Below are 16459 nucleotides of genomic sequence, written 5' to 3'. Positions count from 1 at the left end.
CCTGAGACAGAGTCTCAAGATGGTAAACCAGGCTACTCTCAAATTCACAATACTCCTGCCTCAGTCTTCCAAGTGCTGAGATGCTTAGCCACGTTTAAACTTAATACAAACGTGCCAATGTACCAAATTTTCATGCTTCTTGCAATCAATATACTAACATCTTTGGGCAGTCATTATTCCACCTTCTAAGCTACCCTGTATAAAAGAAATCAGAATACACCAACCCATAGTTAACTCTGTCAGGGGAGAACACTAATTATTCAAATGTAAAGTGTAATACAATGGAAACTCACATTTTACTATTTTACTGGCATTGCACTCTGAAATTGAACTACAATTGACTAGCTATATTGAAATAAAAGAAAAATTTGGGATTGAAAACAAGAAGAGACAGAACTAACACATATAAAACCATCAATATTCCTGTGCTGGGCATCTGACCCAGGGCCTTTCCAATGCTGAGAAAGCTGTATCTCCCACCCAAATATGTTGACTGTTAAAATATAAACAGAAACTACAAAAACACATTTTGTAAAATCTTTCTACATACTGTTCTACTGTAGAATTCAGGAACTCCTACTACTACTAACTACTACTAACTACTACTAACCACTACTACTACAGAACAGTTAAAGCTTACACTACATGATGGACTGTTAACATTAACTTAAACTAAGAAGGGGTAGCTAGAAGGACTATATTTGAGCATATTAACTGTGAGTTCTTACGTCCTATAAAACAAAGTATCCAGAGAATCATTATACATGTGTCTGTGGTGAAAAATCAAAACTCTTGGGCCAGCAAGAAGCTCAGTGGATAAAGACACTTTGATTCCAATCCTGATAACTAAGTTTGTCCCTGGAACCCACTCAGCAGAAAGAGATCTAACTCCTAACATCTCTCCTCAATCTCCACATGTGTCTTGGCATGTACACACATGTGAGCACACACAGACACACACACACACACACACAAGCATGCACACACACACACACAAATAAATGAAATCTTAAATATTTTTAAATATTTATTTAAAAAAATTTTAAAATAAAAAAATATATTAAAAAAAGAAAAAACTCTCTTGTTTGAAAAGTCTGCTGGAACCAGTGGTGCACTAGTCCGGTTCCCTGTGACTCCTCCCATACTGTCCTATCCACTCAGTCTCTTCAGTTTAGCTTCGTATCTTCTCTGACTCCAGGATAGCAGAGCAATGCTGGATGTGCTCAAGTCATACCCAGCATGTGACAACTCTCTGATGCGGGTTTTTAAAGTATTTATGCTGGAGTCTAACACCCTTGGATTTTCAATTATTTGTGACATACTAATTTTTTCTTCTATAAGGCAGTCTATTTTATCATTAAATTTTTTCTCTGACAGGAAGATCATATTCAGATAGCTTAGGACAAACCTCTGTATCTCCTCCTCGGTGTGTCCAAGAGAAAGCAGCCTCTTTTTGATGTTTGTGTAGTTTTTTTTGGTACAGTCATTGGAAAGGTCTAAGACTCTAGCTCCTGGGCCACATATCAGAAGCAGCAGGTCCTCTTTGTTTAAGTTGAAAGTTGACTGTAAAAATTCAATGTTAGTTTTCACACGTTTGGTACTCTGAATTAAGATGGAAGGATTTTTAGAAATTATCTTTCTGACAAAATCTGTGGGATCATTGTGACCTAAGGATCTACTGGTCTCCTGCAAAAATTTAACCATTTGTTTATTCAAATTCAGACTGTTGGAGAAGGTTCTGGGAGCATTGGTCAGCAGTCGGCAGAGGCATTTATGAGTCAATCCAACAGAGCAGAGGAACTTTATATTATTTTCTAAGTTTAGGTTGTCATTAGACCGAAAAAAGGATTCAGGAGAACGCTCCAAAATATTCACAATTTCAAGGTCTGATGCCATAATCTTTCTCCACAGTTCCCATCGTTTTGAAAGACTTTCAGGAGTGCGTGTTATGGCTCGTGGATATCTTGATATGATGCTACCAATCACTGTGTCACTAGCTCCTTTGGATAGAAGGAATATCTTCAGCTCCTGCTCATTCGTAACAGCCCTGTTAAACACTCCAGGCTGTCGTCTCCTTGCCCTGTCAATATCAACTCCCATGTTGAGCAAGTTGTTCAGTAGGTCCTTATTCTCCAAAGACTCCTTGCCTTTACTGTTGCATTCCACATTAAACAGCCTGAATGGAATTGACTTGAGGAAAATTTCTGCTGAATATTGGAGCATCCAACCTCTTAAATCAAAGAGAAAGTTCCTTCTCACACAGCAGATGTTTCTTGATGCCATAATCATTGGATAGTCCAAAGTTTTCCAAATGCTGTGTAAATGACATGTAATGTTAATATATAATATTATGTGAATGCATATGTTAAATATCCAATGTCAATACTATGATTCTTTAAATAGGAGGCGCCTCGGATCCCTGTGGTCTTAGGGCTCTTCCTCTTTTGACTTACAGAGAAGCAGAACAAGCACCACTGCTGCCCCAAGCTGCCCTGCCCTTGTATTGTTCTTTTAGTTCACTGTGCCTCCTGTTCTGACTGTGAATCAGTTCTCCTCTCCATCTCTTCTGTTTTCTGCTTTCTTTGGTCTCTGGCATCTTTGGTTTGTTCCTAATAAATGGCACTTTCATTACCATTTGCCTTTCAACTTGCCAGATGTCTGAACTGACCCCGCCCACAGACACTAGATTTCTTTGCTTCTGGCTACTTTGATCTCAAACTCTAAAACACTTCAGATTGTCTAATTTCCATCTTTAATGTCTTTTTTTGATTCATAATACCCTTTAAATGGATCACACTGATTATATGTGTCTATATATTATATATAAAATTATATCATATATTATATTAACATATACTTAATAATATGTATGATATAATATATATTATATAAGCATTATATAATATAACCATTATATATTAAATTGTATATTATATATAAGCATATATGTATACATATGCTTATAGAAATCTCTGGACAACAGCTAACAACATCAATCTCTACCTCAGTTTACGAAACTGTTTGAGTGCAATGCAATAATTCTAAACTCATTTCTATCTTCAAAATGATACAGTTGAGGGGATGGAGTGTAATTCAAAGGTAGATCAGTGGTACATCATATATCCTTAGCATGCATAAGGACTTGAACTCAATCCCCATCATCAGAAAGGAGAAGGAGGAAGAATTGATTTTCTCATTCAAAGTTGTTAGGTCTTAAACCTGGGACAAGAGTTTGCCAAGAACACTAGCTGAAATGTTCATTAAAAATATCAAAGCTGACCTGGCAGCCAGGTTCTGTCATCATCGCTCAGTCCTTTACTGTTACAGGGTCCTCCTGGCTAGCATATCCCACCCCTGAATTCTCCAGCTCAGAGGCTGGGCTGCCCTCCTCCCAAAATGGCTAGATTATATATGGAAGAGGTACTCTTCCATAGTCTAGCCATTTTGGCAACGCTGGCCCTTTTGGTCCCTTTTACCTTTTGGCTACTGCTCAAGGTTCCCCTATCTTCCTGTCCCCTCCTCTCTCCTCACATGGCCCACCCAGCTCAGTCAGCCACTCATATCCACTCTAAATTCTTCCAGATGCCTCTGGCTGTTTTCTCCCTCATATCTACAATCACCCTTCTCCTCCACCAAACCCAGGAACAGCCATGTCCTCCTTTAATTTCCTTTCTTTATAGAAGGCTGTGGCCCCTAGTAGATGAAACACTCTGGCGGTGGCCAGATCACTAAATGCATACAGGCAATACTAACTGAAGTTAAAAGAGAGAGAGAGAGAGAGCAAGAACACAAAGTTGAATGGTTATGGAATGCAATGTGAATCTAAGAGGCACTGGAGGTGTCAGGTGAATCTGATCAAAATACACTGCATTAAATTCTCAAGTAATTAGTAAAAACATACATACTAAAAAAAAAATGAAGGCTCTAGCTTGTACAATTCAACAACCTTTTCTTTTTTAGATACACATGGGTGACCTCTGCTGGATAACCGGACAGAACAGTATCATAATACAATCAGCCAAGTTTTATAACAAGCTTCATAAATAAACATGCAAAATGATCCAATAGGGTGTAAGGAGAGAACACAGTATAAATTTTCAACTGTATTTGTCTTACCCTATTAAGATTTCTACTTTTTATAAGTTTCATAACATATACATCATTAAATGATAGGTACATTAAAAAAATCAGTCATACATATACCATAAATATACCAAACATAAGACCATACATATACCAAGGCATTAGGCTTAAAGATTACTGCCCTATACAGTACATTGTCTTCAGATGATTAGCACCATGGTGAACAGATAAACATGCCGCAGAATATTCAGGAGAAATTCTAATATTGATAATCAAAAGGAAACAAAAAGGTTTGCCAAGATTCCTAAAAAAGGGATAAAAAAAAATCTATTAAGGTTTCTGCTAGATCTGTCACAAGTAGATTTTGTTTCTCTTTATATAATGTATCCTTCAAACAAATGCCTTCTAAATGAACCAACAAGCCCAAAACTGAACTGAGCATCTATGCAGCCCTCCATATAAAACAGCCCTCCTCTGATTAACGTCATTTGTGACATGCACCTATGAGGGTTTTTTCTCTCCTTACCAACTCAACTTCACTCAAAACAGTAACAAAGCAATTTTTTTCTGAACATTCTTACCCATTTTCGTCTCAGTGTCCTTGCTGTCTTTTCATTATTTTTAATTGACATAACAAATAATGTATACATATGTGTATATATATATATATATATCCCCTCGAAGTCTTTCTTTTGCTTTCATGTTATACACATGCATATACATATATAATTTTATATGAATCTAAATTCTGCATTAGAAAAATGTCCTATTGTATTTCCTCATAATTCTCATATTCCTGTCACCTTCTTGGTAGACCCTTTGCCTAACAGTACTTGCTACTGTTGTATCAAACTCACTAGCGAGTGTGCACACCTATACACAATACACCTTTTTTAAAAGTCTCATTTACCTTGTTAAACTGTCTTTTCTTTCAGAAAGGGTCATTTTCTTGAATTCTAGCTGTATTGTAAGGCCTTGTATAAACACAATCTTCTTTTAAAAACAAAATTCAGCCTAATGCAATTTTAAAAACAAAATTCAGCCTAATGCAATTTTAAAAACAAAAGTAAATATCGAATTGACTTCAATTTTCCTCTTAAAAATAAACCACTTTCTAAAGGAATGTTAAATTTAGTGAATATCATAAAAATCTCCGTGATTGTAATGAGCGAGGTTCAAGGAGGAAGACTTCTGTTCTGTCCCGCGGAGAGAAGGTTTTTTTTTTTTTAGAACTACATTTCAACATCGAATTTGTCGTTAGGATGAGAGACTTTGGCTGTCTTCAGAAAAGGGTTAGGGTTAGAAAAGGCAAAAATATCGCCAGTAGAGTAAAGAATAAAGAGATCCGGGCCAGACACCTCCACATCATTTTTGTGAGATGCATGACTTCTCGCTAACTAAACGTTTCTCAGTCATAATGAAAAGAAAACGGCAACGAAAGACCATCCTTCATGCATCGGGGGAAAGGCAGCGGAGTCACAAACGCACTTTAACACCACAACCCAATGTTCCACATACATTACTTCGTAAAGCCCTATATATACAACAACCTAAGGGGCAGGCACTGTCCCTAAAGTTACAATGCTGACACAATGCCGAGCTCCCTTGCTGGGTGAAGTGTAGAATTTGATGAGTCTAACTCAAACCCGCCGTAATTCCACATCAAAACCTCTCCTTCCCTCAATTCTGCAATCGCCTTTAGCATTGCACTGTCTAGCAGGGACCTGCAGCCCGCTTACAAAGGCCACAGCAGCTCCCCAACCCCAGCCCCAGCCCGAACCTAACATTGTATCCGCGTTCCCTTCTTACCAAAGCTCGCGGTAGACACCTCTCACTTCCGCCTCTAGACGCCCAGGAGGGACCGGAGGGCGGAAGTAATGACTGACTTCCGGCCTCCGGCCAGGCGCCGAGGTGACGTCATCGGCTCTGCGCGTCGTGCCTAAATCCTAGCAAGTCTGAGGGCAGGAGACCAGCAGGGGGCGGCTAGAGACTATGGATGCTCCTCTGTGGCGCTGGTTCGAGATCACAGGGCAGAGCCGAGGTTTCCCTATGCCTGGGGCTGATATTCTGTCTGTACCAAGGACCAGGTTTGGTTTTGATCTCACTCTTTCTCTTAGGTTGCTTTATATTTTTCCAAATACTTTCTGTTTTTGTGTTTCGTTTGGTGTTTGTAAGAATAAAGATTTCTATTTGGGAATTTAAATTATGAATAATCAGTTTACCCAGAAAGTGAAACTACTGATCACAGTTTATTCCTTGCCTGTGTTTATTTATTCAGTGGCTATTTATTGAGCACCTGTGCGTTTCAGGCCTGTTTCACATTCAGGAATATAGGAGAAAGCAAGACAACCTCTGCTTTCTGGTTCATAACTCCCGTGGTGGTGTCACTTCTCCCTGAATAGTCTCTCCTCAGCATGCCCCACGGATTTTCATCTATGAACACCAGGAGATGACTTAAGTCCCCATGAAAGTGATGTGAATGAGGAAAAGGTGCGGCTGAGATACTGGAGAGTTTGGGAGACAGGAGGACCAAGGGTAGGGAGTGAAAGATGAGGAGCAAAGAAGAGGAAACGAGAACTAGCAGCAGTACGGTAGACTTTTCCCAAAACGCTGTTCCTGGATTCTCATCTTCCTTTGGTCTTTTAAAGGATGATTAAGCCAACTTTATATCAAAGTTGTGTTGCTATGCAAACATCTCTCTTTTACCATTTCTTTTTTGAAAGGACAGTGACATGTGATGATGCTTGTGACTTTAAATGACCTCACTTGGAAGGAAGAGAGTAGGGAAGTCTACATCAAGACGAATCTCCCTAAAATTAGACTTAAATCACTAGGGCATTAGACTCAATATGTAGTTCAAATGCCATGTCTATGCCATCTTCAGAATTGCCCCTGGCCTCTTACAACCAAAGATTAATAATAGTGATATAATAACTAAAATATTGACTGCTATGCCTTATATGCCCGCCTCAGTAGCTTTTCCTTGAGAAGTTCACAGACCCTTACTTTACCATTCATGATTGAATCTCAACAAACCCAGTTAGAGTCAGAAACGAATTAGCCTTCCATTCCTCTAAGGGAACCCACAAGTAAAATACCACCAGCCATAGACTCCAGGATTCAATAAACAATGTCCTTTCTACCTCCTCCTCAATTACACAAATCTACATCTTCCTGTAGTTACACTCAGACCTGTAGAGGGACTTTAATCCAGCAACATGGCTACTCCTGCTACAATACAGGCATGCCTCTAAATCCTCTGGCTGGAAAACACATGTGCCCTTACTATACACCATTAATCCCAAAGAGTGAAGGTAAAGGTCGTTTGTAGAAAGAAGCATCCAAAAAAGCTAGCTCAAATTCCTTCCCTTTCTGATGACCTCACAGTCCTGAAGATCTTACTCAAGGCATCTTACTTTCTTTGAAAAGTGCCTAACCAGAATCTAGAGAGACTCTTTGAATCAGATATCCTATTATAACAAAGGCCTGTGGCAAAGAACAGGATGGTAGCTTAGGAAATTTGCTGCCTGCAGACCTGAAGGGATCCTGGATTCCCATGGGATTAGGCTAACAACATAAGAGGACAGAAGTGGCCAAGACAAATGGAATACTTCCTAGAAATACTAGACAGTCATATGAGTTTAAATGCCAGAACTCTATCTTTAATCAATTACCATGGAGTAATTTTCAATCTTGGTAGAGGATTTATCTCAGCAGAGAGATGGAAAGCAAATACTCAGAAGGATGGCATCTTCCTTGTTCAAAACTGCCTACAGTATGTTTTAAAATTCCATCTGTAAAGATATATTCCTCATTATTGTAATGTGGTAGTTTTAAATCAAAATAATCTGAAAGAGGAAACAGTAGCCAGACAGTTTTTATCTAAAGCTTGTAAACTCATTTGTGTATTATTTTCTCCATTCCTGCTTCTTGTTTTAACCCTTTACTATTTTCTACCCCATTCATTGTGTGTGTGTGTGTGTGTGTGTGTGTACATCTCTGTGCATGTGCACTTATGTGCATACAGATGCCCTAGGGGTGGGGCCAGGAGAGGGGATCAGATTTCCAAACTTACTTGTTTCACATTTCTTTATAAGTAAAAATAATCATCCCCATTTCTGTATTTTGAGGCTTTTGTTCAATCATTGTAATTCTAAATTCATCCCATCTGTACTTAAGTGACTTAGTACACATATGCCTGTCTCCTTGCTGTTCAATGGCAACACCTTGTGGACACAGTATCTTACTCATCCTTGTGGAATCCAACTACCAACTGTCTTCTCATCCTCTGCCTCTGCTGACTACACATGGCCTGGTGCACACAGAACTCAGAACAATTGGGCCTTCTACTCTAGTAATTTACACCTAAAATATCCAGAGAAAAATGAAGATTATGCATATCAGCAATGCCTGGATACACTGTTGAGTTGACTGGCTCACACTTTCTTTTTTCTGAATGGTCCCCAGAATTTCAGGATCCTTGGTTTTTGTCCCAGTTCAACTGTGTTCTGTCCCGTCTCCACACTGATGTCTCTAACACTAGCATGAGTCTCAGGAGAATTATTTCTCATCTAGGTCCCTCCGTTGTTGGGCAATACTTCACTATGGCAAACCCATTTTCCCAAGGAGGCAGTTTACTATCCTCTTTCTTCAGAGAAGGTATACATAAGGAGCTTAAATAATTAGTTGTATATAATGCAGCTACAATGTAAGCAAAAACTACAACCATACTATCTGAAACCAGAGTCTCAGCGCAGACCCAAACTCTGCTAATCTCTACAGCACTGAATACAATGCCTTCCCTACTGAGTGCATCAAAATGTTAACTGGAGTAAAATGGAGCTGTAATTTTTGAGAGTGCAGAAATATGTTACACTTGAGAATTTTGAGGAGAAAAGAACGAATCCACGATTGTTCAATTAAAGCAAGCTGTATTTCTGGATGCACCATGACTGATAAGCTGGCTTTCCCACCCCAGGTAGAGATTAGAGAGAGTAGCCTGTCAGCCTCTTGAAGTCTCTTTTGTAGGGAGATAGGTGTTACCTGGGCAAAGAGTAGGCTGTTACATGTTAGTAGAATGATGTGATGAAAGGCAAGGTCAAGGGTAAGAATTATTACATCATGAGAATAGGTTCACAAAGTTTTGTGTAGATTGAAAACCTGCTTTGCAGTTCACATCGGATCTAAGAAATAGGAGCTTATTCTTAATTACAAATGGAAACTTTAACTTGCAAGGATTTAACACAGGTTAGTCAGGAACATATTCTTGAATGTCGTAACTGCAAAGAGAACTCTTAACCTGCAGGGTGTATTGTTTAGGTTTTGCTCTCCCACTGACTTGCAAGGTGTATTATTCTTGTTTTGGTTTCAAAATATTCAAGTCTAATATATATATATATATATATATATATATATATATATATATATATTTAACATTTTCATGCATGTCTGCAGCTTTCTAGATATTTTTCCTAGTTTTGAGTAATGTATTGACTCTGTAACTCTATTTATGTTTTATTTAACCATGAGTTGGCCATTCAATACTTTTGCACCAACTCTGGTCACAAGAGAAGCAATGAAACATGAGAAACAGTCCCCACCTTTAACATGTCCAGTGAGATACAGTTTTAAACACGGAATTGTATCAACTCATATCCATGGGCATACCCATGGTTCAGTTCTAAAATTCCGACTTTCTATCCAATGGGATATTTTGTCTTTGACCACCTAAATAGTGTGGTTACTTATCAAGGAGGTGGCTTAGTTTTTTAACTCCTATCCTATGGGCTCAAATCAATGCAAAGGACAAAACAAAATAATAGATTCTGGTATGTTGTAAGTTACTATGCCCATGCTGAGTGTTGGAGATGGGGTGTAGGTGTCACTTCTCAGTCACAAACACAAGGATTTAGATCCACCCAACCAAAACAGCATGAACATTTGGCATACTTTCTCCATCTCTCCTCATCGCTCTACAATATCTACCAATAACGAGTGTCTTCCAGATTCTCCCTGACCTGGGGCCACTAGCAAGCCAGGTAGACTTACAGTGTTCTCACTGCAGAACTACCCACAGAGTTTCCTCTACCACCTACACCATGAGGTGGATGCTTGACTCTTTCACCTCTGTGTACCTCCCATCATGCATATCTCAACCCTTGCTGCATATTAACATCACTGAGGGAGCTTTTTATAGGTACTGAAGCCCAGCGTCCACCCTCAGGGATTCTAGTTAACTGTTTTGACATAAGGATCAGACCATGATGTGATTTTTCTGTTTTTTTTTCTTCCATTCCTGGCAATGGTTCTAATATACTGGCAGAATTTAAAGCTACTGCACCTTTGAAACTAGTGTCTTAATTTATTCCCCTTGCCTACGTCTAAACTCAATGTGGACACTAATTCTATTCCTAGTCAAGGAGAATTCAAGGATTTTTAGGCGGCAGCAGCAGCAGGAGCAGCAGCAGCAGCAGCAGCAGCAGCAGCAGCAGCACAGTTCAACACTCAGAGTCTAGTCCCTCGGAGGCCGGGACTCTTGGTTCCAATCATTACACATTGTTGCTGTTGTTCGTTGTGATTAAACTCTTCCCTCAAAGGAACATGAGCAACAGAAAGGGAACCAGTTTCTAGGAAAACAAAACAAAAGATGATTGTTCTAATGTCCTCCCGTGCCTGCCAGCTCTGCTCAAACCGTTTTTACAAAGTTGTCCTGCAGAAACTGTCAGTGGCGGGACTCCGTAGGAAGTTACATGACCTAGAGGCTCTTCAGTAACACCTCGAGTCAAGCGGCCAGGTGTCTCTCAGCGTTTCATTCCATCTGCCTGTGGCAGCAATACCTATGACCATTCTCGGAGACCATGCCTCTCGTTCTTTTATTTTCTCCATCTCTTGTCTTGGACCTAGTTAACTACAGATTCCTTTCTCTTTTGAAGCATCTCTGAACTGCTTGGATTCTATGGTTTAATTGTACGATGTACAGCCTAGTTTATTTAAAGCAAAGGAAAGCAAGACTGCATGATTTTGAAAGTGAAATTTTGACATAAAAATTAAGAACAACCCTTAGAGTATATAAAGTATTAATAACATTTTCAAAATCTCCATAAAACTATATTCCTAATGAAACCATTTGCTCAAAAACAACATTCAAGGCTGTTTGGGAGGTACTCACATATGTACCGACACTTGGGAGGCTGAGGCACGAAAGAGTGGATTCAAGGTAGCCTAGTATGGCATAGGTTCAAAACAAAAAAGCAAGTAAACAAACAAACATAAGTTAGTACGGAAAGGAGGAGTGGAGGGAGGGAGAGAAGGGGAGAGAGAAGAAAGGCAGGAGCAGAGAGACCAGCATTGAAGAACACAGCATAACTTATTATTTTAAATTCCTTAACTAAGAAGTCCACATTTCCTGTGTCAGTGGAGACAATCCCCAAACAGAAACAACAGAGACAAGAAGACTGGTTTCTCTTTTCTTCTTATTAAGGCAAGACCTCACTATGTAGCCCTGACTGGGCTGGAAGTCACTAGATAGACACGACTAGTATTGAGATCTGGCTGCCTTTGCCTCTTAGAAGAGCTGGGGTTAAAACTTGCCTGAAGGCAGACTTCAATGATTGATTACTTAGTTAATTAGATTAGTAACTTTACTTAGTTAATTAGATTGGTAACTTTCCAGCTACAAATGAGGATATCGCTGCTGTCTTTTGTGAGGTAGCAGAAACAAAAATGTGTGATCTTTCAGTACAATGTTTTATGAAATAGTACCATTGTACTCAACTACTATGACACTTTAAAAAACAATTTCCATTATTATGCTTACAAGAATTGTCAGAGAATTGTTTGTAAGTTAAAATTTTTATCTAACTAAAAACAAGCATCTAAAATATATTTTGTTTCCTTGGCATTAAATATAAACCCATGCTTGACCTTTTTCTCTGTTACCCAGTCAGTGTGATCTTCTATGAATGCTAATCTCATAAAGAGACTTTCAGAGGTTTTAAAGCGTATAAAACAATTCAGTGTTTCTTTATTACACAAGTAAGAGTGTGCTCTCTATTGCCCATTATTGTCATCAAGATTCGTGATCTCTACTATTTAAAGGACATATTTAAATCAGCCATTGTTGAGTCAGGTGCCCTAATGTATTTAATTAATTGCCTGCATTATCTAAATTCCTCCTTAAATTTCTTCTCCGGATCTATTACTCCTACAGTCTAAATTATGCATCTCACTGAACCTTCTAGCCTGACAAAGCCTCTCGCTCTCTAAGCTAGAATGCTATTATGAAAGCAAGCTTCAGCTCAATAAATAGTTTTCTTTTGTTGAAGAGAAATGTAAAGAACCAACATGGCTAAAAATAGATACTTAGAACTTCAAATCTATCAGACCATTTGTTGTACCAATCCAAGGCTCAGGAAACAAAGGCATGCTTCTTCTGGGGGTATGTATTATTACAGTCATTCTGGGGGTTAAGTGCCAGTTCATTTGTATGATGGTTCGGTTATGTAAACATCTTCAGAGGAGAAACTGATATGAATTCCTGAGGGAGGGGAGGGCAAAGGGAAACTCTCAGTGAAGCGGCCCTCAACGGGCCTGCCTGCGTTTGCACCTGTGTTGTGAGAAAGCCTGTCAGAACTTGAATTTTTGCTAGTGTACTTAAGATTTTTTAAGGAACGTATTTACTGTGATTTTCATTAAGAATATACAGGATTTGGAAGTCTTCACCTAAAAGCAAGATAGCATGTTGTGGAAGTGTTCAGACCTTTGTCGTTATTTTGTCCTGATTAAAGCTTTAACATTTTTCTCTGATAGATATGCACTTGATGGTTTTATAGCTTGAAAATCCTTCCAAATGTTGGAGTAAGTTTTCAGAAATAAGGGTTTTAAAATAATTTCTTAGTGTTTTGCAAATATCATTTAAATTTATGACCTGTAACATATCTTCTATCATGAAAATTCTGTCTTCAGAAATGTATTGGAATATTATGCTAGAAAATTTCTCTAAAACTGTGTGTCTTGTATACTGAAGTAATTTGACACCAACAACTCTAGCACCAAAGGGGAGTCACTTCTGCTTCTCAGCCATCAGCTCTCTGCTTCTATTTAAATGGAAGAGATCCAACTACAGTGGCATATCTACAAGGCAGACAGTTTTTAAATGTTCAAGTTGAGAAATCCAAGTCTCTAATTACTTGACATTTCTTGCAACTAACAAAAGACCTTAGTCCTCTTCAAGTGATGAAGAAGGTCGGAGACATAAAAAGTAGTTCTCAGACAGTATGCTTGTTCTGTTTCACGCTTGGTTTACTTTTACATGATATATACATATGCCATATATGTATATGTATATGTATATGTATATGTATATGTATATGTATATATACAGATATATGTGTGCATATATGTGTATATATGCATATGTGTATATATGCACACATACATATGTGTGTGCATGTGTGTGTATTATTTGGTAGAAAATGAAAAGTTACATAAAATGAAATGCAAGTCTCTTTACTTTTCCTTGGTTACCCAGTTTCACTTCATTGAAGCACTGTATCCAGTGCTCTGGGGGCTCTTCCAATGATCATTCATGAATTCAACAACTCTCCCCTCTCTCCCTCCCTCCCTCCCTCCCTCCTTCCATACTTTCCTCATTTTATCTTTTCATACGAAAGCCACTATGCTCATATTCTTTTCTGTTTCTTGATGTTTCATCTTGAAGTCTGTTCCAAGTCAGTACATTTAAAAGTCATCATTCCTGCTTGTGGCTGTACAATACTCCACTATAGTGCTCCACTATAGTGCTCCACTGTAGTGCTCCACTGTAGTGCTCCACTGTAGTGCTCCACTGTAGTGCTCCACTGTAGTGCTCCACTGTAGTGCTCCACTGTAGTGCTCCACTGTTGTGCTCCACTGTTGTGCTCCACTGTTGTGCTCCACTGAGTGAAGTTACCATAATCTCCTAACAGTCTCTCACACAGAACATCCAGATACTTCCATCTTTTGCCATCACAAGAAGGCTGCAGCAAATATATGTGCACAAGTGTTGAATAATAAATGTTACGTGCAGAACAAACCCCCATACCTTGAAATGTAATCGGAGCAGGAACAGTTTCATTGTGACAGATAAAACCAAATTGCACTTCCAACAGTAATGTATGAGTGAGAATCAATATATACTTATGCAGCTTCATTTCTTCATCCAAAGGAAATTATAGAATGCTACTTTTTCATTGACCGTAAATTACGGACAGACTGCATTGGAAAGTAAGATGATAGCGCATAGCAACTGTTTTAGTTGGTATCAAGCAAGGGCATCATGTCACAAGAAGGATTTTATTGTTTTGTTTTTTTTTATTAGTTCTGTAATATTTTTATGTAATGCATTTTGATTATAGCCAACTTCTCCCAGGACCACCCAACCCTTACCTACCTACTTAACTTTATGTTCTCTCTCTTTTTAAACCTCAGTCAAGTCCAACGTGTGCTGCCCTTCTATTCTTAGATATGTGGCCTTCTACTCAAATGTGGTCAGTTTACTAGGGGCAATACTCTTTCAAAACCACCACTGCCACCACCACCAGCACCACCACCACCACCACCAACAACAACAAAATTAACTCTCTGCCACCAGCTGTTAATTGACAACAACTCCCAGCAAGGACCAGGACTCAAGCCCAGCTCTCCACTCTGCTGGGATCTCATCTGGTTTCAGCTTGCACAGGTTGTGCATATTGCACAACCACTGAGAGTTCAACAGGCACAGCCCTGCCTCTGGCTCTTACATTCTTTCAGCCCTCATTTTTTTTTTTTACAATGGCTCCTTAGCCTGTGGAGAAGGAAGTGTGATGTAGGTGTCCCAGTTAGTCCTGAGTGCTCTGCATTCTTTTTCTCTCCACGCTGACCAGTTGTGGGTCGCTGTGTTAATTACCATCTCCCTCAAGAGAAGCTTCTCTGACAAGAGAGGTGCATTGATCTATGGGTGTAACATCAAGTCACTAGGAGTCAGTTTAATAACTATGACCCTCTAGCAGATAATAATAGAGCCTTCATTCTTGAATTATAAAGATAACTCTATGTTTTATCCATGCATTTCTGGAAGAGTGTGCAGTGTGGAAGTGTATGGAGAAGTTAAGAACGGCAAACTCAGTCAGATTTGGTATCTTCAGCAATAGGATCTTAGCCTCAAATTCTGGAGAGTAACAATTGTATTGCCAACAGCCTGCAATGTTAGTTAAATGAATTGCTCTTATTTTACCCCAACTGTTTAATACGCTATTATTTTAGCCCTAATCTCAAATGACAGAGTCAAATGTGGCAAATGCACCTCTCCCAGTCCTTTACCTTATCATGAACTCTAAGGCATAGTTCACCGCAGTTAGGAGTCACAAAGCATGACTATTGAATGCATATCACCTGAAGAAGAGATAATACCAGCTGGGCAGTGGTGGCGCATGCCTTTAATCCCAGCACTTGGGAGGCAGAGGCAGGCAGATTTCTGAGTTCGAGAGTTCGAGGCTAGCCTGGTCTACAGAGTGAGTTCCAGGACAGCCAGGGCTACACAGAGAAATCCTGTCTCAAAAAAGAAAAAGAAAAAGAAAAAAAGAGGTAATACATCTCTTAGCAACAGGCAAGAAATACACTGCCATTATTAAACAGTTTATTTGCCATCACTAGGAATACTATGGTCATCTTCTGTAGTGGTAGAATCAGCATTATATGTGATACCGACGCAATAGGTAGTTTTAAGCTAATGGTCAATTTGTGATACTAGGCCCTCTTTAAAACCAAGTTCATAGTTACAGCTACTTAAAGTTGTCTATCCTTAAGCTGTCTAGAATTGTCAGCTAAATGTCTTCTGTTTCAAGGAGTTGACATTATGAAGGAGTCAAGAGCATAAAGAGAATCCATTTTACATTTCTCGAATAAACAAGTTTCCTTGTACAAATTACAGGAGTCAGTCTCTGGGTTGTTTGAATAATGCATCTCCAGAAGCTGCTACCATGGTGACAGACGAAACGGCAGTGTTCCAGACTGCTTTATTGAAATTGCTGGTTTGGTTTTGTTAAAGCAAAAAAAAAAAAAAAAAAAAAAACTTTCAAAAGCTAAAAGGCTGAAGTGAAATGTTTCCCAGGTGATTATTTCTTATATGTATATCTATGATGCCATCATCTCTAACAGAACTAGAATAAATTACTCTCTTACAGACATCTCTTATGTGTAACATCTGTGAATTTCTTCATTTTTTTCATTTATTTATTTATTCACTTTGCATCCTGATTGGAGCTCCCCTCTCTCCTATCCTCCCAGATCATCTTCCTACCCCCTTCTATTCTCCTCAGAGAAGGGGATCCCCCCACACCTACTACCTACTCTCTCC

General features: G+C 39.0%; 1 protein-coding gene across 3 annotated transcripts; it reads right to left on the bottom strand.

The window, feature by feature from the left end:
• Window positions 1-1014: 1014 nt before the first annotated feature.
• Window positions 1015-5944, bottom strand: Mterf1 (mitochondrial transcription termination factor 1). 3 transcript variants are annotated; one of them, XM_028778294.1, is made up of 2 exons: window positions 5893-5944; window positions 1015-2314 (listed from the first exon to the last, which is right to left on the bottom strand). In XM_028778294.1, exon 2 carries the CDS (start codon window positions 2287-2289, stop codon window positions 1150-1152), a length of 1140 nt encoding a protein of 379 aa, XP_028634127.1. In that variant the 5' UTR covers window positions 2290-2314; window positions 5893-5944; the 3' UTR covers window positions 1015-1149. The 3 variants fall into 3 exon arrangements, with proteins under 3 accessions (XP_028634127.1, XP_028634126.1, XP_028634128.1); XM_028778293.1 differs by lacking the exon at window positions 5893-5944 and adding an exon at window positions 4994-5091; XM_028778295.1 differs by lacking the exon at window positions 5893-5944 and adding an exon at window positions 4277-4296 and having other exon boundaries at window positions 1150-2314.
• Window positions 5945-16459: the final 10515 nt, after the last annotated feature.

This window comes from Grammomys surdaster, unplaced genomic scaffold, assembly GCF_004785775.1.
Source record: "Grammomys surdaster isolate TR1022 unplaced genomic scaffold, NIH_TR_1.0 333, whole genome shotgun sequence".
Lineage (NCBI taxonomy): Eukaryota > Metazoa > Chordata > Mammalia > Rodentia > Muridae > Grammomys > Grammomys surdaster.
The sequence above is the reverse complement of the archived record's forward strand: the minus strand, read 5'-3'. Positions and strand labels throughout refer to the sequence as shown.

Coding starts and splice junctions, on each gene's coding strand:
- Mterf1 (XM_028778293.1), bottom strand. CDS start 5,028: ATGACCCTTTCTGAAAGAAAAGACAGTTTAACAAG. Junction 2,315..4,993: donor AGAAAAGACAGTTTAACAAG/GTAAATGAGACT, acceptor TCATTTACACAG/CATTTGGAAAACTTTGGACT.